We start from the raw sequence: 24,731 nt of genomic DNA, 5'->3' as shown, positions 1-24,731 counted from the left end.
GCCTTGTTGGGAGACCCAGGTGGGGAGGAAGCAGCAACTCTTCCTACCTAAGCCCCCTCAGAAGGCCTCTGAGGACTCTGTCCCAAGTCACTAATCCACAGATGGGCGCACATACCACCAAAGGGGTCCAGATGTTAAGGGCAGAAATGAGATAGTGGTGATGAGAAAAGAGTGATACAGGACAGGCACTAATGGCAGAAGAGGGTCGGAGAGGGGAAGACAGTTATCAGCGGGAAGGGGAGTGAGAATGACCTAGGGTTGTCACCCGAAGAAGCTTCCAGGTAGCTGGTAAAAGCGGGCCTGGGTATTGGGCGGCTCTGGGGATAGGTGATGGCAGTGCACAGCCAGTCTGGTGGCAACCTGGCAGATTCTATGACCTTAAATGTGCCCCACCCCTCATGGCAGCATTGTATACTTCTCTGTCTGGGAAGCCTCAGTCGTATGCAGGAGGTGGCATGACTGAGCAGTTGGTTGTAGCTTTGTTTGTTACTGAAAGAAATCAGCAAAGTTCACCAGTGCAAGAAATAACTAAATTGCTATGAAGCATCCTTCCCCTGGAGGATCCTGGGCAAAGTATGAGGCAGGTCTGTTTATGTTCTGAGCCCATCAGGCAGAGTGGGAAAAGCAAGTTCCAGAACTCCTCAGGTCCTTAATCAAGTATCAACTCACTGCAGCCTTCCTGGACCCCCTTGTATAAGGGCACCCCCACACACTCCTTACTGTAGCAAATCACCATCTGATTTGTTACACCCTGTGTGTATTACTAATTGATTTGTTACATCTGTCTCTTCTCAGAATAAAAGCCCCATGAGGGCAGGAATGTTCATCTGTTTTGTTCACTACTGTATTTGTCAGATAGATAAATGAATATGTACAGTATGATGTGATTAATATAAAAAAGATGCATAAAGTGACACTATAACGTACCTAACAAAACACTGGAAAGGTTATTCCCAGTAGGGGACAGAGGAGCCAAGGTTTGGGGGTGGGGCAGGTAAGGAGTAATCTAATCAATGGGACTTCACTGTCCTTTGTACTATATTAATTTTCACAAGGAAAATGCAGGCAGGTGGTTCTTGAGGAATAATGACTAACACTCATTTAGACATATCATGTACCAGATACTGTTTGAATCATTCTTTCTGTTTTTTTGGTTTTTTTTTTGAGACCAAGTCTCACTCTGTTGCCCAGGCTGGAGTGCAGTGGCTCGATCTCGGCTTACTGCAACCTCTACCTCCCAGGTTCAGGTGATTCTCCTGCCTCAGCCTCCTGAGTAGCTGGGATTACAGGCGCATGCCTCCCCGCTCAGCTAATTTTTGTATTTTTCGTAGAGACAGGATTTCACCATGTTGGTCAGGTTGGTCTTGAGCTCCTGACCTCATGATCCACCCACCTCAGCCTCCCAAAGTGCTGAGATTACAGGCATGAGCCACCGTGCCCAGCCTGTTTGAATCATTTTACATAAATTAACCCATGCACGTCTTACCATAGTCTGTGAGGTATATACTGTTACTATTCCCAACTGTCATAGAGAAAACTGAGGCCCAGAGAGGCTAAGTAAGTTAACCAGGCCCCACAGCCTAGTAAGTAATAAAGCAGGATTCGAACCCAGGCCATCTGGCTTCAAAGTCCACTAAACCACAACCCATGGGCCAAGGCTGGTGGTTTTTGTATGGCCCTTGAGCTAATAATGTTTTTTACATTTTCAACTAGTTGAAAATAACAATCAAAAGAAGAGTATTTTTCACTTGGTATATACATAAAATGGAATGTTATTCAGCCTTTAAAAAGAAGAAAATCTCGCCAGGCTCATTGGCTCATGCCTGTAATCCCAGCACTTTCGGAGGCTGAAGCAGGTGGATCTCTTGAGGCCAGGTGTTTGAGACCAGCCTGGCCAACATGGTAAAACCCCATCTCTACTAAAAATACAAAAATTAGCTGGATGTGGTGGCACATGCCTGTAATCCCAGCTACTTGGGAGGCTGAGGAAGGAGAATGTCTTGAACCCAGAGTGCAGAGGCTACAGTGTGCTAAGATTGAGCTACTGCACTCCAGCCTGGCTGACAGAGTGAGACTCTGTCTCAAAATAAAATAAGGAAATCCTATCCTATGCAGCAACATGGATGAACCTTGAGAACATTATGCTACGTGAAATAAACCAGACACAGAAGGACAAATGACTGCATGATTCCACTTACATGAGGCATCTACATTAGTCAAACAATAGCAGCAAAAAAGAGAATGGTGGTTGGAAGGGCCAAGGGAAGGGGGAACTGGGGATTTCCTGCTCAAGATGTATGAGGTTTCAGTTATGCAAGATGAAACAGTTCCAGAGATCTGCCGTGCAGCGTGCTGCTTAGCGTTCACAGTACTCTACTTCACCCATAAACTTCGTTCAAAAGTGTACCGCTCATGCTTTTTACCACAGTAAAGCTTTTAAGAGAGTGATTTTCATGACGTGAAAAATATATGAAATTATATTCATCCGTACGTAAAGCTTTGCTGGAGCATGGGCATGCCCATTCATTTTCCTGATGGCTGTTTGCAAGCCACAATGGCAGTAATGAGTAGTTGCAGCTGAGACATGGGGCCTGCAAAGCCTAAAATATTTACTGCCCAGCCCTCTGCATCCCTGCTGTAAACCACTGTGGATGCTTCTCAACAATCATTTTGTTTGTGGAGCAGGTCGAGATGGGCCTGACCCAAAAATACAAAGGCCTTGGCTCCAGCTCTGGAGGCATGGCTTACTCGTTTTGGGACCTCACTTCCTTATCTGCAAAATGGGTCTAATGTCCATTTGTCAAAGTTGCCATGACGGTCACTGAGCTAAGGTACTTGATAACACTAAGAGCTCATGTTCATCGCGAGTTTTCTGGAGCCCGTGGAGCCACCGCTGCCCACACACAGTGCCTCAGCCTTGGAGGGAAGTAGTGCTGAGTGCCCACTGGAGGAAAACATGCTTTTGCCCAGGGCCAAAGCTGGCAGTCTCCACAGACATGGCTGCTCAGTCGGTGAAGCCTGTGGATGCCTCCAGGAATCACCTGAGGCTCAGAGAATGCCAGAGGGGGTGGGATGCACCTGGGGGTCCCGGCTGTGGCTTCTCAGCTCCATGGAGCTGCACAGGCCAGGAGCACCCAGGGAGAGCCTGACTCCCGGACACTGGGTTCTGGAAAATGTGCCTATGTGGCCCCCACCCGTCTCATCCTTCTGCTCACTGCTCTGAATCTCAGAGTCCTTCCTTGTGGCTCACCCTGGGCACCCCAAATGCAGCTTGCTCATATCTCAACTTGGCCTTTCCCCCCAGCCCAGGCCCTCCCTGTACCCTTCCACTAACTGCCCAAACCAGAGACCAACAGGGAATGGGGGTTGCCTGTCCCTCCGGTAACCCGCACCCACTCAATGGCTGTGTCCTGGCTACCCCCAAGCATTGCTGGATGTCACCCCCCACCAGCCTGGTCCAGGCCCCCGTGGCTGAAGTCCTGAGGCCAGAGGGATGGACAGCTTGCATTGACCGGCCCAGCACTAACTGCCCACCAGTGGAGCTGGTGGCAGCTTTGCAGGCAGGTGTGTCATATGGCATTGTAGGGGTCCCATGGAGTCAACAGGGACTGGGGAAGACTTAGCCGAGGAGTGGCCATTGAGAAGGACAGATAAGGAGGGGAGCTCTCAGACATGGAGAAACTGCCCAGCCACCAAGACAGTCCCAATTCTTAGCTGAACGGTGACAGAGAGCTGGCTGTGCACAGGACATATTGGCAAGAGCTTCACATCTCTCAGCATTGCAACCCGCCTGCCAGTCTGGAGAGGCAGGTACCATAATCACCCCATACACACTTCCACACGAGACTGTGGGAGCCCCTGATCTACCCTCCTAGGTCTCATTCCTCCCCTGGCCTGAACCCTTCCCTGAAGGTAGCTGGTATCCTAGAGCTTCTTCCCACACATGCCTTGATTCTTTCATCCTATATGCAGATATCTCAAACAACGTACAATGCTGTGTGTGTGTCCTTAGACCTTTTATAAATGATAGCATATTATACATGTCCTTCCACGACCTGCTGTTCTCACCCTATATAACATTGTAAGATTCATCCATGTTTGATTTGTGTTCATCCATGTAGCTCTGCCCTTTTTCACTGCTTTACAATCCCATTAAATATCCTCTCCTAGGAATGGAGGTTAATGGTAGCTTTATTTTTTAAAAAGTTTAACCACGGCCAAACAGGCGTATAGTTCTAAGATGAAGTAGTGAGGTTGAGTCTATTATGAAGAGCAACGGTGGCTTCCCACCCTACCCCACTGGTGAGTGGCAGCAAGTGTCTACTGGTGGTTCCACCTCGTTCTCATGCCATTTCCTGACTTGACCCCTTCAGGCCCTGACTTGATTTCAAGGTACAGAGCTTTGCAACATCCACTGTAAGTTACCTTCATCATTTTAAGAACTTGTCTAATACCTTTAGATCATGTTCGGAAACTATACCAGCAGCTCTTTGATTTATGTAACATATATTATTTTATGTAATAAATTCTATAGAGCCCCCTTATAAAATTGTTTTTACTCCCCAGAATTAATCCATAAACAATATTCAAGGAGCAATACGTAAAGTAGCAAGTGACTTTCTCTGCTTCTCTCCTCTTTTCCCAGTCTTCAGTCAGCATTTTTGATATCTATCCTTCCAGATTTTTCCTTGATGCTCAAAAATATATGAGGTTAGAATTTGGTTTCTCCTCTTCATCCTCCCTTCCCTCTGCCACCACAAAAAAACAGAATGTTTCTGGGTTTGACTCTATTGCTTGCTCTTACCTTTAATCATGTATCTTGGACAAGTTTACATATAAGTAACTACAAATCTAACTGCCTCTTTAATGTCTGCTTAGCATTGCACAGTATGGCAGCAATGCCACCAGGTGTGTTGGCTTATGCCTTAATACCAACATTTTAGGAGGCTGAGGCAGGATTGCTTGAGACCAGGAGTTGGAGATCAGCCTGGGAAATCACTTGCTAGCTGTATCCACTTGGGCTAACCACTGTTAGACACTCAAGACTCTCTTTGTAGAGACCCTGTCTCTCTACAAAATAAAAATGAAAAATTCACTGGGTGTGGTGGCACATGCCCATAGTTCTAGCTACTCAGAAGGCTGAGGCAGGAGGATCGCTTGAGCTGAGGACCTCAGGGTTACACTGAGCCATGATTGTGCCACTGCACTCCAGCCTGAGCAACAGAGCAAACCCTGTCTCTAATATGTATGTGTGTGTATAATATATATACATGTATATTATTATACATACATCCTCCTGGTCACTGCAATGTTTTTGTCTTATAAACAATATTACAGTGACCATTCTTGCACATATAGATGTGGTGGATGAGTATACCTGAAAGAGTGTCTGTAGATGTATGAATACATCATAGTATGTATATATGTTGTATACTTCAGGATAGAAGGTGTAGCCACCTCTTCACCTTTTTTTTTCTCGAAAATAAGTACTTTTTGAAGTGAGGGCAGAGCTGCTTTCTAGCAGAGGGTAAATTTCAAGAACCCGTTACCTTCAATTAAGATTAGTAACTAAAGGTTTACTAAGTTCAGGAAGAGTTGTATGGTGCTGTGGCTCATGCCTGTAATCCCAGTAATGTGGGAGGATCACTTGAGCCTGGGAGATGGAGGCTGCAGTAAGCCATGATTTCACCACTGCACTCCAGTCTAGGCAATGGAGCAAGATCCTGACCAAAGTTTAGGCAAATCTCAACTTCTTAGCTGAGCTTTTAAAGCCTCCAGTTCTGGCCATTTATTTTTCCTCCACCTCTTTTCTTCTTTTGCCCAGTATGTAAGTTAGTTCCTTACTTTCCTAGAGATATTGCTGCATCCCCATCCCTTTTTTTGTGCAGCTCCTTGTATCATCTCTGCATTTTACCCTCTGACGTTTTACCCTTTTTCCAAGGAGCCAGTTGCCATATGCCCTCTTTTCTATTTCTAGGACACATGGCAAGCTCATTCCTGCCTCAGAGCCCTGTTGTCTCTGCCTGGAACTCTTCCCCTGGATCAGTGATTCTCAATCCTGAATACACATTAGAATCCCCTGGAGAGTTTTTAAAAAGTCTGATACCTGGGCCAAACCACAGGCCAGTCCAGTCAGAATCTCGGGGTCCCAGGTATCAGTAAGCTCTCCAGGGGATTCCAGCAAAATCCAGTGATGTAGATCTTTCTATGCCCAGCTCCTTCTCATCATTCAGGTCTCAACTGAAATGTCACCTCCACAGAGTTGCCCTCCCTGACTGCCCCAGCTAAAATATGTGCCTTTTTGTTACAGCTCTCTGTTTTATAATATTTCCTTCATCTATCACACCTTTTAACTACCTTGGTTCTTTATTTACACATGTATCTGTTCCTGCCCCAGCATAGGCATCCCAGGAACTTAGGGATATACCTACCCTGCATGAGAGTGTCCCCAGAGCCTTTAAAAAACTTCAGACTTAGGATCCAACACTTAGGAGTGCTGGGTCCAGCATTTACTATAGCTGTGTACCATTGAGCAATTTACTAAACTTCTCTGTGCCTTAATTTCCTGTTCTGGAAAATAAGGATTATTATCGTACCTACTTTCTATAGTTATATAAGAATTAAGTGAGCAAATACAGGTAAACACAGAACAGTGCTTGGCACATTGTAAGCACTCAATAGTGTTAGCTATTGTTTTTTTAATATCTTTTTTTTTTTTTTAAGTCAGAGTCTTACTTTCTCGCCAATACTGGAGTCCAGTGGCGCAATCCCAGCTCACTGCAGCCTCTACCTCCTGTGGTCAAGTGATTCTCATGCCTCGACCTTCTGAGTAGCTGGGCTTAAAGGTGCCCACCACCATGCCCACCTAATTTTTGTATTTTTAGTAGAGATGGGGTTTTACCATGTTGGCCAGGCTGGTCTCAAACTCCTGACCACTGGTGATCCACCTCAGCCTTCCAAAGTGCTGAGATCACAGGTGTGAGCCATCCCACCCAGCCTATTATTTTAATATCTATCATGAATGATATATTGCAATTCCTGCCCTGTCCTACCTACCCACTTCTCTGCTTTATCCCCAATGAGCTTAGCACCATTTGCATCATTTGTTTGACATGTCATTTATTTTGCTTATTTCTTGTCTGTCTGCTCCCTAGACTGTCAGCTCCATAAGGGCAGGAATTGTTTTGTTCACTGTTATGTCCCCAGTGCCTAGCACGATGCCTGGCACATAGCGGACACCGGCATGAATACCCGGCTCCTCACCTGTTCTCCTGTCTCTTCCCCACTCCCCAGGATTACCTCACAGACCTCATCACCAACGACAGCGTGAGCTTCTTCCGCACGTCCAAGAAGATGTACCCGCACAGGCCAGTCCTCATGGTCATCAGCCATGCAGCCCCCCACGGCCCCGAGGATTCAGCCCCACAGTATTCATGCCTCTTCCCCAACGCATCTCAGCACATGTAAGCCGCAGCATTCTGCCTGCCAGAGGCTCTGCTTAGCATGAAGGGGGAGGGAGAGGCCTTACTAATGGTAACGTCACCACAGTGACTTAGCTGTGCTTTCTCTCTAATCCTCCTGGTTTAAAGACCCTAAGCACACACTTCTTGTCCATGGTGAAACTGGGATACAACTGCAGACAACCTGGCCAACAGACCAAGGCAGGAGAGTTTTTAACTTGAGATACATGGCCTCCCACCAAGATGTCTGTAGATGGAACTGTGAGGAATAGGTTTCCTTTTAATGCCATGTGTATTTTATTTCAGACACCTAAAAACATTCTTTTGAGGAGGGGGTCTATAGCTGTACCAGACTATCTGCCACCGTTTATTGAGCCATGGGCTCTGTAGCAGGTGCTGTGCTAAGCCCTTCACATCGTGTCCAGTTCCGGAATACTCATCAGGGCCCTTGGGGTGCCAGTTATCTATTGCCATGTGACAAATCACCCCAGAATCTAGCAGCTTAAAGTAACAAACACGAATTATTGCACAGTGCCTGTGAGTCAGGAATCTGGGGGTGGCTCTTCTGAGGCTCTGGCAGGATCTCCTGAGGTTGCAATCAAGGTGTCAGCTAGGGCTGCAGTCACCTGAGGGTTGACTGGGGCTCAGTCCCATGGCTGCACCTGGCCACATGGGCCTTTGTCCATCGGGCTGTTTGAGTGTCCTCACCTAATAGCTGGCCTCACCCAGAGCAAATGATCAGAGAGTGAGGCCAAGAAGGAAGCCACAGTCACTTTTACAACCTAAGCTCGGAAGTGGCACCATCGCTCTGCCATGTTCTGTTAGTCACACAGACCCTCCTACAGTGTGTGGGTCTACACAGCGGTGTGAAGGCCAGGAAGTAGGGATCATTGAGAGCCATCTCGGAGGCTGCCTGTCACACTTGCTGTTCCCATATTACAGATGAGGAAACTGAGGGACAGAGAGGTGAGATGACTTACCTGAGGTCACCCAGCTCTAAGTGGCAGAGCCAAGATTCCAGTCCAGTTCCCTCTTCCACTTCCCATGTCTCTGCGCACCCCTGCAGTTCTCCATCCGGCTGGCTGGGAAAATTCCTGGAAAGTTCTGCCTCTCTGCCTCACACCACCCCCTGCTTAGCAGTGACTCCACAGCCCTTGCTCTGACATGTTGGGGCCACAAGGATGGGGTGGTTTGGAATCTGCCTGAATATTCAGGGTGTTTAGCTTCATTACAGTCGGAATACATTGCCCTCCTCAAGCCCCTCCTGTAATTACTTTCTGACAGCAGTCAAAGCAGCTCAGAGAGAGACCGAAGGCACTGTGTTCACCTCCACATCCCCGGGTCTCTGGGGAGGAGGCTTTGACAGATGATGAGCTGGGTCCCAGGGGCTGCAGCATTGCCGCAGTGCACATCTGACTGTCTGGCTCCCCCTCCAAATCCAAGCCCACTCCTCTCTACCCTAGAAGGCCAGCCTCCCCCACCCCCACTTACAGCTCATCCCGGCAGGGGGTGGAGGCCACTCAACCCCATCTAAGGAAGAAGCTGTGGGTGGGGTGAGGGACGCTTTGCTTCAGCAGCATCTCCTTTAAAAGAGGTACTGGCTTCACCCAAAGCAGCAGCGGGCAGTGCCGGAATTTTGTGATGAAATTGTTTGACATTGCCTGCTGGTTTATTTTCCCTTTGAAATGAAAATTACAGAAATTGGAAATGAGCACTGTCTGCTCTTACGTGAAGCCCCCTTTGCCTTATTAGGGGCATGTTTGGAAGGCTCTCTTATCTCTGGGGTATAATCATTTCCAACAGAAACCAAGAAAGAGAGTTCTGCAGCTGGGATGCTTAATGATGACAGTCATGAAGGGGTGAAGAGGGCCGGACACAGATAGAGCACTAGGGCTTTCTGTCGGGGTCTCCTATCTCATCTCTCCCTAGAAAGCCAGCCTCATGCCCGGTCCCAGGGCAGGCTTTGTGGACTATGGCAAAAGCTGGTAGATGGTGGTACCATCCATCCCACAAACCCCAGGGCCCTGCACCATTCCCATCCCCCCCCATACACACACAGTAACATACATGCAGACACACACAAAGACATGCAAATACACAGACAAGCTCACAGGGACATGCCACACAAGCACACACACACGAGGAAACACAAGCAGCCTGGGCGTCATAGTGGGGCTGTCTCTACCGAAAACTGTAGGGTCCAGTCCTGCATGGTTCTGTGAGCCCCTCCCAGCTGGTGCAGAGACAAGAAATTGTAGCAATAAAAGGCACAAAACATGGAGATCGAGAAAAGAGAGTTTGGGCCCAGGGGTCCACTGCTACCCAGATAGCGGAGACCTGCAGTGGGAACGCTCTCACTCTTATTGAGATGCAAATCTGGGGGCAGGGTAGGTAGGGCGAGGTCTTGGTGGTTGGAAACTGGGGGCAGGGTAGATAGGGCATGGCACTGATAGGGTCAAGTACATCACGTGTCATTCAGGTAGGGGCTCAGGAATTTCTGGCACCTGAAGTGAAGTAAGGAGCATAATGCATCAGCACCTTTTCCATACTTATCAAGAAAGAACTAAAACATTAAGATTTATATTACCATTACTGATTATCTTTTCTAAGACAAAAGGAACCAGGTGCAGAAGCGGAACATCACCCCTGAAACACAGCATCACATAGAGACGGTTAATCCCCGGATGTCTGCGGGCCTCCCTGACAGCCGGCAGGCCTTGCCACAAGAGAAGCGGAGTTTTCTTCTAACTCCTACGGGGAAGGAGACGTCTCAGTCATTTTGGACAGCTCCTTCCCTAACTGGCTAAACAGCAGACGCTTTCCGAGGGCTGGCGCTGCCACACAGCCAAGGCACCCTCCAGCAGCCCTTACGCGGGTGCGACAGAGGGCTTAGAGCATCTTGCCTTAGTGTCATTCATTTCACGGTGTCACCCCAGGTTCACGCTTCTGACCTGAGAGGCATTAGTAAAAGCATTAAGATCACATATGAATAATAACTACTACAGTTATATTTCTAGTTACTTTCTTCTTCATTATTTATATGGAAATAGGCTGAGGCTTTTTGCTTCTGCCTCGGGTCTAATGGGGTCTTTTCCCTACAGAAAATTTAAAATTAGCCAGGTGCATGCCTATAGTCCCAGTTACTGGAAAGGCTGAGGTGGGAGGATCACGTGAGCCCGGGAGGTTGAGGTTGCAACGGTACAATCTTAGCTCACTGCAAGAAGAAAGTAACACAGTAAGACCGTGTCTCTTAAAAAACAAAAGAAACACACACCTGCAGGCACACACCAAAAAATACACAGTTACAGATACACACACAGACATACAAACATGCAAACAGACATAGGCAGAGACACAGAGATACACACAGACATGCCCACAGACACCCCACCAGCCCTCCAAGCTTCCCTTCAAAGTGCAGTATCCGACTGTGGCTTCAAGGGATGTCAGGGCTGCTGCTGACAGCCCCAGACACGTGGTGGAGGAGGCTGTGAGGACACCGCCCTCTTCCTGCTGTTCCCCCCAGTGGAAAGGAAGGGGGATGTTCTCCTTCACACCCTTTTGTGAACCCACCAGACATTCCTCGGATGCTGGAGGAGGTGAGGTTTTCAGATCTTTGTTGAACAGGCAGCTGGGCCCTTGGGAACATGCCCACATCCTCCCTGGGAGAGCCTGGCTTGACACGGGCAACCGGCCCCAAGCACCACCCAGCTCTGCTGCCTCCTGGCCTCAATGTCCTTCTCCAAATCGTTCTCTCTGAGCCTGGGCTGCAGAAATCATCACGCTCCGAACAAACTCACCCCTCACTGTTCTCAAGGGATGACCTTAGCCTCACTTCTCATGGGTTCAGGGATGATTGCTGGAAATTACATCCTGGAATCTGGGCCCTTGGGCCTGCAGGAACGATTTTCCCACAGGCTGCGAGGCTCTGAGAGTATCTCTGCCCGACTGCTGCCCCCAGCAGCCCCCAGTCAGTTCCTTGGTGGGAGAGAGCTGAGAGTGAGGCTGGGCTTGTTCCTGGGAATGTTCTCCACAGCGGATCAGGCCCTGAGACGGCAGAGCTGGCCCACAGAGAGCCTGGCGGTTCTGGTAATGAAAGGAAGTGTGGGCCCTGATGGATTTAGTGCTGAGAGGCTGCAGATCAGCCAGGGCCTCAGAAAGCCGAGTCCAGGGGAGCCTTGGAGATAGTGACTCACCTCCCGCCTTACAAAGCAGCAGCGTCCACTGCTGCCACACCACCCAGCGGCAGCGTCACAATTTCTGTCCCGGATGATTGTGATATTTGAGACACTGCTGAAGTCCTGACATGGCAGGCCAGAGGGAGATGAGTCAGTGCCCTGCTCTGACCAGCCTTGCTTTTCCTCCTCCTCCTTCCCAGAAGCTCCTTGCCCCCGGAACACCCCTGTGAAAAGCAGTAGAAACTCAGCCTTTATCTTCCTTGCCTGGGGAGAGGGGTAAGATTCGCAGGGAACCTAGTCTTCAAGAATTATCAGGCCCAGGGTGAGGAGACCCATGTTTTGTGGGACCTTTTTTTTTTTTTTAGATGGAGTTTTACTCTTGCTGCCCAGGCTGGAGTGTACTAGTACAATCTCAGTTCACCACAGCCTCCGCCTCTGGGTTCAAGCAATTCTCCTGCCTCAGCCTCCCAAGTAGCTGGAACTACAGGCCCACGCCATGACAGCCAGCTAGGTTTTTTTTCTTTTTTTTAGTAGAGATGGGGTTTCTCCATGTTGGTCAGGCTGGTCTCGAACTACTGACCTCAGGTGATCCACCCGCCTCAGCCTCCCAAAGTGCTGGGATTACAGGCATGAGCCACCACGCCTGGCCTTGTGGGACTTTAAACAGTGCTTCCTGTCAGTGGTGCACCCCTCCCAGAAGACCCCCACATGCTGGGTTTTCAGTAGCTCAGATGCGGGGCCCCTGCGTAAGCTGAGGTGACAAGGAAGTGTTCATGGTTTGGTCATGATGACTCCTCTGGTTTCAGTTTAATGTCTCATTGACTAACCAGGGAACAGAGAAGGTCAGAGAAGTTTGAGGACCTGCCCACTGTCTCACAGAGTGAGTGACAGACCCAGTGTACCTGACTTCTGCCGTGGGGTCACCTGTGATTACTAATGACAAAGGGACACACCACTGATAACCTCTCCCCAGCAGTCATCATGCAGTGGGCATAGCCTCTCCCTCAGTGCTCACAGCCGTCCTGGGAGCTGGCACTGTCTGTGTTGTCCTTGGGTAGGAAGCGAGGGAACTGATGCCTTAGGAGGGAACTAACCAGCCAGAGACAGAGCTGGGGTTGGAACCCCAGCAGCTGGTATGGCCAGCTGCCCTGGGGTCCCTCCGTCCCTCATGTCCTGGGTGCTCAGACAGAACTTTGCCCAGCACACTCCTGCTGCAAGATTAAGAGGCACAGTGGCTCATGCCTGTAATCCCAAAACTTTGAGAGGCCGAGGCAGGTGGATTACCTGAGGTCAGGAGTTTGAGACCAGCCTGGCCAAGATGGTGAAACCCCATCTCCACTAAAAATACAAAAATTAGCCAGGCATGGTGGTGGGTGCTTGTAATCCCCGCTACTCTGGAGGCTGCAGTCAGCCAAGATCGTGCCACTGCACTCCAGCCTGCGACAGAGCAAGACTCCGTCTGAAACAAAAAAGAACGTGGCATTTCCCAAATGTACACATCAGGTGCCTTCCTCACAATTTTGGCCTTAAACATATAACTATAACTTATTTAACTTTTTAAATCAATTTCCATTATTTTAAACTAAAATCTACTGCAAAAGGATATTCTGTGGTCCTGCCTTAGCCACAATAACTGCAGTCTGCAACTCACCAAAGGTAACTGCCATCTACCAAAAACAGGTACAAGGTACGCAAAGGAATGCTACAGAATTTGAGTTGGGTGCTGGCTCCTGATGAACACTCTGAACTTGATTTTCTTCCCTTTTTTTGAAAAGGGAGATGAGCAAAGTCTAGAGATGTGTTAAAGACAGACTAGCACCAGTCTGAGACTGGCCTGAGGGAGCCAACAGGGCACTGACTGTCTCACTTTGCCGATCAAGATCCCATCATGCTGTGCCTCTCACGCGAACACCTCACACATGGAGAAACGGGGTTTGGAAAAGCCCCTGATGTGCCAGTGTCCCCTTTCGCACCAGGGGAGCACGCCTGGCCCTGGGCTGCAGACACAGCACAGGGAGGCTGCTCCTCTGGGCTGGTCTGGCAGGGACCGGGCTGGGTCCATGCTGTCCCGGCCTGACCGATGGGTATGTCCTTGCCCACCAGCACGCCGAGCTACAACTATGCGCCCAACCCGGACAAACACTGGATCATGCGCTACACGGGGCCCATGAAGCCCATCCACATGGAATTCACCAACATGCTGCAGCGGAAGCGCCTGCAGACCCTCATGTCAGTGGACGACTCCATGGAGACGGTAGGCACCCCCTGCATGCCTCTGCGGGTGGCCGGGCCCGGCCTGAAACCTCCCAGCCCGAAACCTCCCAGCCCTTCAGGCTTTTCCTGGAGGAATGGCACTCACAGGCAGAATGGAGAGGCCCATGCTAGACCTTGGGAAAGGCTTGGAGCAATCCAGACAAAAGCCTCTTCATTCATGAAACATTCTCAGTCTGTGCTGCCCAGTACAGTAGCCAGGTATTCCAGTTACGTTTTTTTCCCTGCTATTTACATTTTTGAACAGCTTTACTGGGATGTAATTCACATACCATGCAACTCACCCAATTAAAAAGTGTGCAGTTCTGTGCTTTTCACATGCCCAGAGTTGTATAACCATCACCACACCCATGCTAGCGCATTTTGGCTACCCCAAAGAGAAACCTCACAGCCCTTAGCCATGGCCCACTAAATCTCCCTCACCCCGCAACCCCAGACAACTGGTGATCTCTTTCTGTCTCTATAGATTTGGTTCTGCACATTTCCTATAAATGGAATCGTACCTGCTGTGGCCTCTATGTCCCGCCTCTTTCACTCAGTGCCCTGTATGCAAGGTTCACCCCTGGTGACGCGTGAATCAGTCCATTCCCTATTACTGCTGGATAATATCCCGTTGTATGTATATTATCACATTTTATTTATCCATGGCTATTTAACTCGATAGGGTAACAATTTAAAGTCAGTTCCTCTGTCACACAAACCTCATTTCACATGTCTAGTAGGTTCAGGAGGCTGGAGGCCACCTGTCGGACAGCACAGACATTAACACGCCACCAACGCAGAACATTCTGCCACACAGTGCCCTTCCGGATTGCAAGCTCCTGCCATAGGAATGAAACTATCCCAGTTTCTTTCATTCATCCATCCGTCCGATAGCATTTATTGAGTGCTGGTGTACATGGGATACAGCAGGCAGAGAACAAAATGACAAAAGTCTCTGCCTTAATGGAGGCAGCGTGCCAAGGCAGGGACACAGACAATCCACAAATAAGTAAAAGAGGCTGGGCGCGGTGGCTCACGCCTATGATCCCAGCACTTTGGGAGGCCAAGGCGGGTGAATCATCTGAGGTCAGGAGTTCAAGACCAGCCTGACCAACATGGAGAAACCCCATCTCTACTAAAAATACAAAAATTAGCCAGGTGTGGTGGCACACACCTATAATCCCAGCTGTTTGGGAGGCTGAGGCAGGAGAATTGCTTGAACCCAGGAGGCGGAGGTTGCAGCAAGCCAAGATCATGTCATTGCACTGCAGCCTGGGCAACAAGAGCGAAATTCCGTCTCACAAAAAATAAAAGAGATGGAGGCTGAGAAGTGCCATGAAGAACCGTGGAGGGGAGGGTGGGGCAGGGAGTGACAGCAGGCAGGAGGGTGCCGTTATCAAGGGGATAGCCCCTGGGGAAGTTGAGCGAAAACCTAAAGCAGGGGAGGGATGGGCCTGAGATCTCAAGCGTCTGTCACCCAGGGTTGGAGCGCTGGTCACCCAGTCCTCACTGCCCCCCTCCTCCTGCCTGTGTTGCAGATTTACAACATGCTGGTTGAGACGGGCGAGCTGGACAACACATACATTGTGTACACTGCTGACCACGGCTACCACATTGGCCAGTTTGGCCTGGTGAAAGGGAAGTCCATGCCGTATGAGTTCGACATCAGGGTCCCGTTCTACGTGAGGGGCCCCAACGTGGAAGCTGGCTCTCTGTAAGTGTGTCACCCCCCCAGGGACCCACAGAGGCCTCCAGGCTCAGCTTGGGGCTTCAGCCATGCTGACAAAACCCAAGCCACACCCCGGGTGGCTCATGATTTTGGCAGGTGGACCCCAGGGCCAAAGGAAAGCAATTATGTCATGCATTTTATACCCCTCTAGTGGGGAAGGAGAGGCCAGGAGCGTTAGCACCTGTGGAAACAGATTGTGGTAGGGCTGTCTGCCAGGAAATCCAGGGAGCTGGGTTGTGTACGTGTATGCACGCACGCGCGTGTCACCAGCGGATGGGAATGGCACTTGGATTTCAGTTCTGGGCTGGGCAGTCATTGATAAGGGGCTGGAGGTTGTCAGGGAGGAACCCCAGACCTCGACACAGGCAGCTGGTTGTCAGCCGGGATCAGCTGAGCCAGCTCCGGGCAGCAGCACAAAGGGAAACTCTTTTCCCTCCCATCCTTCCTGGAGGACCACGTGGGCCGAAGCCCTCAGCAAGCCATTCTCCTTGGGTTCACCTTTGAGATGACACGTTCTGGCAGCAAAAATGGCTACATCTGGGGCAGGGGAGCAGACAGGCCGGTATTCATGGCAGCAGCTTCCTTGGATCAGCTGGGAAATTATGAACTGGCTCAAATGGGTCTTTTGAAAAGCAGATGTGTTGCTATTGAGATTCTCAGTCGGCCTGACTTCTACCCTCGCCCAGACCCAGCACTCACACAGGGCTGGCTGCAGACTTCCTCCTGAAAAGGCATTGACAGTGCAGCATGGAATTCCAGACTGACATGTTCCCACTGCCTTGGACACATTTTGAGAATTCCAGGAGGCAGGCTGCATGAGTTCAAGTCCAGAGAAAGTGATGACTCTCTGTTGACCTCATCAGATCATGTGTGTCTTGGGCTCTCAGCATCCCCACTGGAATAAGAGCTGTAATAATGATAGCCCATTCGTGTGGAGTACCTATTCTTCAAGGCCTGGTCTAAGAAACTATGGAATAGGCCAGGCATGGTGGCTCATGCCTGTAATCCCAGCACTTTGGGAGGCTAAGGCAGGCAGATCATGAGGTAAAGAGTTCGAGACCAGCCTGGCCAACATGGTGAAACCCCATCTCTACTAAAAATACAGAAAATTAGCCAGGCGGGGTGGCATGCATCTGTAATCCCAGCTATTCTGGAGGCTAAAGTAGGAGAATCACTTGAACCCAGGAGGCAGAGGTTGTGGTGAGTAGAGATTGCGCCATTGCACTCCAGCCTGGGTGACAGAGCAAGACTCTATCTCAAAAAAAAAAAGAACTACGTAGTATTTCATTGCAGGCTGGTCCCGATGGCTCACACCTGTAATCCCAGCACTTTGGGAGGCTCAGGTGGGCAGATCACTTGAGGTCAGGAGTTCGAGACCAAACTGTTAACATAGTGAAACCCTGCCTCTACTAAAAATACAAAAATCAGCTGGACATGGTGACATGGTGCTGCACACCTGTAATCCAAGCTACTCAGGAGGCTGAGGCGGGAGAATTGCTTGAATGCAGGAGGCGGAGGTTGTGTTGAGCCAAGATCGCACCACTGCACTCTAACCTGGGCAACAGAATGAGGCTTCATCTTAAAAGAAAATTAATAATTCATTTCAGCATCAAAACAGCTCTGTGACATGGATGCTTATATTAATTCTGTTTTATACCCAAGCACACAGAGGCACAGAGAGGTTAAGTTGCCTGCATTCACATAGCAAGTCAGGGAAGGGGCTGGGGTTTGAAGCCAGGCATTTTCTATCCCCCTCTGCCACACCTCTCAGAAACCTCGAACCATCCCCGTGAACAGAAAGAATCTGACCCACTGAGGGCTCTACAAACACTGACGTGGGGGGTTGGTCAGCTTCAGAATCTGTGATCTGACTCATAGGACCCAAAACCACATCCCATGTGGTCAAGAAAAAGACAGTGCCAATGTCAGGCTTGGTACCAAAGACACACAGTGTCTGTCAGCCGGGACTACTTTGGTTGCAACCAGAAACAACCTTTGAACCAGATGAGCTGAATGAGAAAAGGAATGTAGTAACTACAGTAACTGAAAATTCCATGCACAGCTCTAGCCTCAGGCATGGCTGGATCCAGCAGTCTTACCATGCCATTGGGAAGCTCTCATTTCTTATCTCTCAGTCCCATTTCCGCTGAATTGGCTTCATTCTCAGACAGGTTTTTCTCCTTAAGGCAGAGCCGGCAACTCCAGATGTTCAGAGGATACAGAAGTGACCACCTGAGCCAGGCTTCCTGCAGCTTAGAGTCTAACTGGGCAATAGACAGTAAACCATCCTGTTGAGGAAGCCAGACTGCTTTGAACAGAAGACCTGAGGCTAGTTCCCACTGGCCAGACTGAGGTCACAGGTCCTTCCCTGAACCAATCACTGTAGTCAGAGGTGACAGAAACCCTTGAGTGACCAGACTGAGTGCATTGGACAGTGGCCTCTGAATGGGGTCAGGTAGTTCCTCCAGAATTAGAAGGTGCTTCACGGAGCAAGGCATGGCCAGGAGAAGCAGCCACTGTCCTCCCCCCGAGCCTGAGGGAGCGGGGCCAGTGGACAAGCTCAGCCCCATCGGCTGGTGGTTGCTGGATTCGGCAGAGCGCCCTTCACTTAGCAGCCTTCCCAGCTCCCTCGCCTCCAGGTTGTTTTACCACCTCACACTGGCCTTTGAGCCCCCGTGACTCAGCTTCAGCCCACCTTCCCCAGCTGCACACAGGCTTGGCAGCCTGTCTGATGTTCACAGGGCACTGGACTGGGGAGAGATGGAGGGTTAAAGATTACTGACACTCTAGGACCTAGGCCCTGCCCTGATTGCCAGGGAACTGGCAGGGAAGGCACTCAGGTGCTCTGATGGCGCGTGTGTCCACCATTCATTCCACAGGAGCTGGACCCTGTGCTGGGCACACCCCTCAAGTCCCTTACCCTACACTGGGAATGCCATCAGCCAGAAACTGAGCCAGGCGAGGTGGCTTATGCCTGTAATCCCAGCACTTTGGGAGGCCAAGGCAGTTGTATCGCCTGAGGTCAGGAGTTCAAGAGTAGCTTGGCCAACATGCTGAAACCCCACCTCTACTAAAAGTACAAAAATTAGCCAGGTGTGATGGCACATGTCTGTAATCTCAGCTGTTGGGAGGCTGAGGCATGAGAATTGCTTGAACCCAGGAGGTGGAGGTTGCAGTGAGCTGAGATCTCGCCACCACACTCCAGCCTGAGCCTGGGTGACACAGCAAGACTCCGTCTCAAAAAAAAAAAAAAAAGGAGCCAGGAGAGGTGGCATATGTATGGGAATTCACTTCGCCAATATTTAGTGAGTAGCTACTGTGTGTCTAAGGGTACAAGTCCTGGGGATACAGAAGTGACCACCTGAGCCAGCCTTCCTGCAGCTTGGAGTCTTACTGGGCAGTAGACAATAAACCAGAGAAATAAGTAAAGTCTATAGCTTATGAGATGGTGATAAGGCTTCAGGAGAAAGGTAAACCTGGGAGGGTGGGGAGGGGGTGCAGTTCCAAATAGGGTCCTCAGGAGGGGCCTTGCGTTGCAGAACAAACTGCCAGACAACACACACACACAAACTTACAGTGTCTGAGGGTCAGAAGCCTGGGCCCAGCCCTGCAGGGTCCTCTGCTTAGGCTGAAATCAAGGTGCTGGCCAGGGCTGTGGTCTCATCCAGAGGCTTGACTGGGGAGCATCCTCGTCCCTGCTCCTGGAGCAGGTCCAATGCAAGCAGAGGACTTGAACCCATGCACTCTGCCTCCCAAACTGCTCACAGTCCAGCTGCTGATTTAGAGTGGCTTGCTTCTTCAAAGCCAGCAAGGGGACAGAGTCCAGAGCAAGACTGCCGACAGGATAGAGATGCCTATCTCATAACACAGCCCATCACCTTCGCCATGTCCCACTGTTGGCAGTAGGTCCAGGTTGGTCCATACCCAAGGCAAGGGGGTCACATTAAGGTGTGATCACCAGGGACAGGTGGGGACCACCAAAGCCTGTCATGGGCCTCCTTGGTAATAAAGCAAAGAACTAAAGAGGGGAGGGACAGTGGCACACCAATCTCCAGGAAAAGGATGTTCCAGGTACAGGGGACAGTAAAGAAGAAGCCCCTGAGGCTGGGCTGTGCCTGGGCTGTTGAGGGACAGTGAGGACCAGTGGTGCCTCAGAGGTCCTGGGGAAGGACTCGGGAAGGGCCAGGATTTGGGCTGGCTGTCAAGGTGGGTTGTCTTCACTCAGGAAGTAGGGGCAGGGAGGGCAGGAGGGGGACAGGGTGGGGCTGTCAGCTCATGCCATGGCATGTCTGAGGTGCAGAAGCTAAGGGGGGGGGGCAAGTGGAAAATGGTGGTTCGGCTGAATCTGAGCCACAGCGGGGAGCTGCTGAGGGTCGAGGTGCCAGACCGCAGCTTCCATTCCTGCAGGTGTCAGCCCCCTGCAACCTGCTGCCCACCACAACCCCCTAACCCCCGAGTGAGGCTGAGGCCCCACCACCCAGGTGTCTGAGTCCCTGATCTCCTGCCTCCCCCAGGAATCCCCACATCGTCCTCAACATTGACCTGGCCCCCACCATCCTGGACATTGCAGGCCTGAAAATACCTGAGGATATGGACGGGAAATCCATCCTCAAGCTGCTGGACTCGGAACAGCCGATGAATCGGTGAGGAAGGGACAGGGCCGGTGCTGGGGGGGCCGGACACTGGGATCCTGACCTGCAGGAACTCAGGGCAAAACCCTATGGGTCTAGAACATGAGGTCCCCAAGGGTCGGGAACTAGGGTTCTCAGGTCCCCCCACCCCAACCACTTACCTGCTGTGGGAAAGAAGCATGGTCCCCTGTCTGAGATTCTGTCTTCCCATCTGGAATGTGGCCAAGGTGACCAGTTGGGGACCTTCTTGGAGCTAAAATTATACAGAGCTTGAAATAATAGCAGCAGTGATGGTTAGTGCTAACTATGCATCGACTGTGCGTGAGGCGCTGTTCTGAGGACCGTGTGGGGATTCTATGAATTTGATCCTCACTGTAAGCCAGTGAGGTGGGCATTAGTGTCATCCCCATTTTACCAGCTTGGAATCTGAATCCCAAGACGATTGAGTGACTTGTCGGAGATACCACAGCAAGTCTGGATGCAGCTCCGGGAATTCAGACACTGACTTGCCATGCCCCTAGCTTTAATGCTGGAGGGTGTGACAGGAACATATTCCTAGGTGTCCAGAGAGGCAGAATAGGAACCGTGAGGGTGAGCAAGTCACACAGGTGCAAGGCGAGCTGAGGCAGGGCACGGGTGCCAGCGTGGCCGCAGCGACATCTGGTGGCCAGCACTCTCACTGCCACCAGGTTCCTGACCTCCAGGTGCTATGTCAGCTCCTGGCTTGCACCTCTGGCAGCGGAGCCCTTCCTTGGTGGCCTCCCAGAGGCACTATGTGCCCACATCTGGCTGCCCTGTAGGGGGAATACGTCCATTAAGGCTCCAACCCCAACTGAGGCCAGGTGAGCTGTAATAGTATAAAATGGAGACATCTGGGGACACTGGCCTGGGAGCCAGGCCACCTAGGGGTCAGGGGACAGGGTGGAAGCTTCCCCTCTCGACTTCAGAGTGCCCATCTAGGAAATGGAAATGACCAAGTGGCAGTTGGTGAAACACACAAAATACATACATGCAACAGCAAAGCATTAAAGACGAAAACACGCAGCAAAGTGTCAAAGACGAAAACACAGAAAACACACAGCAGAGCGTCGAAGACGAAAATGCAGAAAACACAGCAGAGTGTCAAAGACGAAAACACAGAAAACACACAGAAGAGCATCGAGGAGAAAACGCAGAAAACATATAGCAGCGCTTCAAAGACGAAAACACGCCAAACTCAGTGCAATGAATCTGACACCAGGACAGCCGCTGACCTGGCACTGAACTGAAGACAGCTCTTCCAGCTCCGGGGCAGTTGTTGGGCTTCCTGTGCGCACACACTGTTACGTGGGTGGGACTTAGAGTGACTGACCTGGGTCATTTCTGCCCCATGTGCCTCCAGACCCAAGTCTCTAGGGGAAGGGATGGATCAACTTGCAGAAGGGTGCAGAAGCTTCTGACTGGAAACGGAGGCTGACTTCAGGCGTCATCCCTGCTCCTGGGGGTCATCGGGGGTCGTGGTGAGCCCTCACATAGCTGAGAAGCAAGAGCTGTGCTTTTTTTCCAGGTTTCATTTGAAAAAGCTGAAGGTCTGGCGGAACTCCTTCCTGGTGGAGAGAGGGTGAGTGCTGAGTCCTGGGAGGGCCACCACCTGCCCACCTGCCTCTCTCCCTCCCTCCCCCCAGGAAACTGCTGTAGCCCCACCCATCACGGTGTTCAGACCTCCCACCGGGGTAGCAGGGAGAATAGAGCCATGGAGCTACCTTCCAGCAGTGGCTTTGCAGCTGTGTCCAAAGACCCCTCAACACAGAGCCCATTCGCTGCTCCTATAGATGACACAGAATTAGGGTCTGAGGTCACGGGCAGCCTTTTAGCATGTTATATTCAGCCTGTACAATGTCTTCCATGTATTTAACTTATTGCAAACTCATGCCGTTTGGGAAGTTTCTTATGAAATTCTAATATCTTAAGTCTCCTAAACATCAGGAGGTCAGAACAGGGTGGCCCTGCGTCCTCCACTGTGAAGATAAGCCAGAGCCAGGGGGTCCCCTCTAAGTGGACACGTGCGCTTCCCGTGCTCCTCAAAGCTGAGAGGCTGTCCCCGCGGCTCCTGCTGTCTGCCCCACAGCAAACTGCTACACAAGAGAGACAGTGACAAGGTGGACGCCCAGGAGGAGAACTTCCTGCCCAGGTACCAGCGTGTGCAGGACCTGTGTCAGCGTGCCGAGTACCAGACAGCATGCGAGCAGCTGGGACAAGTAAGAAGGCTCCCTGTCCTCCTGACGGCCCCTCCCGACTGTAGCCAGCCCTGGCCTGCGAGGCCCTGAGAGTTGCCCAGCCAGCAGGGCCGAGGCCTCCCAACAGGTAGCCCTTTGCTGCCGTGTGACGCCCAAGATGCTGTTTGGTGATGCTGGGTGACACTAATTATAAGTAATTTTTTTTTTTTTTTTTTTTTGAGACAGAGTCTCACTCTGTCACCCAGGCTGGAGTGCAATGACGTGATCTTGGCTCGCTGCAACCTCCGCCTCCCAGTTTCAAGCGATTCTCCTACTTCAGGCTTCCAAGTATCTGGGATTACAGGCGCGTGTCACCACGCCTGGCTAATTTTTATATTTTTAGTACAGATGGGGTTTCTCCAGGTTGGTCAGGCTGATCTCAAACTCTTGACCTTGTGATTTGCCCAACCTCGGCCTCCCAAAGTGCTGGGATTAGAGGTGTGAGCCACTGCGCCCAGCTAGTGATTCCTTTCTCAGCAGCCTTGGGACCTGACCATGTCAGAGGCCAAGTGTCCCATGGGTGTGCGTGTGCCCTTCACGCCTCTCTGGCCCTTGGCGACCCCTCTTGCACAAAGGGCCCCAGCAGAAGTTAAATAATTTTATTTTACTGCGTTCACTTTGATTTTTCTTTTATAGAAGTGACAAGCAATGGCTTTTAAAAATAAATTCATATACATTTTTTAAAAAGTGAATTGATTGCAAGAGAAATATTAAGGAAATGATGGCCAGGAACAGCCATAATTAGCAGTTTGCTGTGGGGCAGAGAGCAGGAGCCGCGGGGCCGCCTCTCAGTGGCTCAAGCCTGTGGTCCCAGCTACTCCAGAGCAGAGGTGGGAGGATGGCTTGAGCCCACGGGCTGGAGGCTGCAGTGAGCTATGACTGCACCACGGCACTCCAGCTTGGGTGACAGAATAACGTGTCTCTAAAAATAAGAAAAAAGAAAATTACCTGGGAAGTATTCAGAGATAGCAGAAACTGACACGTTTGAGAAAGCCTGAACAAGGCTTTTCTAAGGCTGGAAGGCCAAGGTGGGCTTGGAGAGGAGGGTGGGGGAAGAGCAACACCAGCCGGCAGGGAGGAGATGGGACGGGAGATGGGCATGACAGGGGCAAGGAGAGCAGGTGAAAGGCAGGGGGCCTTCAATAGCAGTGAGTTGGGGGACACAGCAGAGGGCGGAGATGGTGGCGCCAGGTTCCACACTATACCCTACAGCCCTCGCATGCCCCAGCTGTGTGACCCAGGACACGTCCCTCTACCTCTGTGTGCCTCGTCACCTGCCTTGTAGGGTCGCGTGAGGTATAGTGAGCAAGTTAGTATCAACACACAGTGCTGGGCACATGCTATGTGCTGGAGAGATACAGGGAGCAGATCCGACCCGTGGCCTGGAAAGGTCACTTTAGCACAAAATAGGCCCTAAAGAGTCATGTGGTGAACGGGCTGGAGCAGGGTTGACAGACGGGAAGAGAATCTAGTTGGCAGGTCGGTCATTGCAGAATCCCATGAGGGGATCCAGGAGGCTGGAACAGGGGAGAGAAGAGGAGCAGTTTGGACGGTGATTCTGTTTACATTAAGCTTCTGACCACAGTCTGTGGGAAGGCGGTCAGGGTCCTCTTTGCGCTGGAGCAGAGACAGAAGGAAGAAAAGGCCCTGGCAGCATGAGGGCTGGAGACAAGGCATCTAGGGAGAAGGAACAGCGCACCGAGGCCCGGAGGCAGCAGTCCTTGGGATACTGGAGAGCGAGGGCCGGGCTGAGGCAGAGCAGGGGCAGGAGAGGAGGACCCGTGGGTAGGCAACGGCCTGATTGGGAGAGTGTTTGAAGACCTGTATCAGGAGCTTGGGTCTTGTCCTAAAGACAGTGGGAGCCATTGAAAGGTTATGAGTAGGAGAGTAACATGACCTGACTTGCCCTTTGGAAAGATTCCTTGGCCAGGTGCGGTGGCTCACGCCTGCACTCCCAGCACTTTGGGAGGCCAAGGCAGGTAGATCATGAGGTCGAAGATAGAGACCATTCTGGCAAAACCCCATCTCTACTAAAAATAGAAAATTAGTTGGGCATGGTGGCGTGCGCCTGTAATCCCAGCTACTCAGGAGACTGAGGCAGAAGAATTGCTCGAACCTGGGAGTTGGAGGTTGCAGCAGTGAGCCGAGATCGCACCACCATACTCCAGCCATTCTGGCAAAACCCCATCTCTACTAAAAATAGAAAATTAGTTGGGCATGGTGGC

At 50.9% G+C, this 24,731-nt stretch overlaps 1 protein-coding gene across 16 annotated transcripts in view; it reads left to right on the top strand.

Annotated features, from left to right (window-relative positions):
- Window positions 1-24,731, top strand: part of SULF2 (sulfatase 2) — a 125,389-nt gene that overhangs the window by 86,812 nt on the left and 13,846 nt on the right. For all 16 annotated transcript variants that reach the window (XM_008996099.4, XM_035298850.3, XM_054255438.2 and 13 more), the window contains exons 5-10: window positions 7,294-7,463; window positions 13,742-13,892; window positions 15,430-15,605; window positions 20,135-20,263; window positions 21,798-21,851; window positions 22,359-22,488. In XM_008996099.4, coding sequence (XP_008994347.4) covers window positions 7,294-7,463; window positions 13,742-13,892; window positions 15,430-15,605; window positions 20,135-20,263; window positions 21,798-21,851; window positions 22,359-22,488 — 810 coding nt within the window. The remainder of the gene's footprint in view (window positions 1-7,293; window positions 7,464-13,741; window positions 13,893-15,429; window positions 15,606-20,134; window positions 20,264-21,797; window positions 21,852-22,358; window positions 22,489-24,731) is intronic.

The sequence above is a fragment of the Callithrix jacchus genome, chromosome 5 (assembly GCF_049354715.1).
Source record: "Callithrix jacchus isolate 240 chromosome 5, calJac240_pri, whole genome shotgun sequence".
NCBI classification, from domain to species: domain Eukaryota; kingdom Metazoa; phylum Chordata; class Mammalia; order Primates; family Cebidae; genus Callithrix; species Callithrix jacchus.
This window is presented reverse-complemented; position numbering and strand designations above follow the sequence as displayed.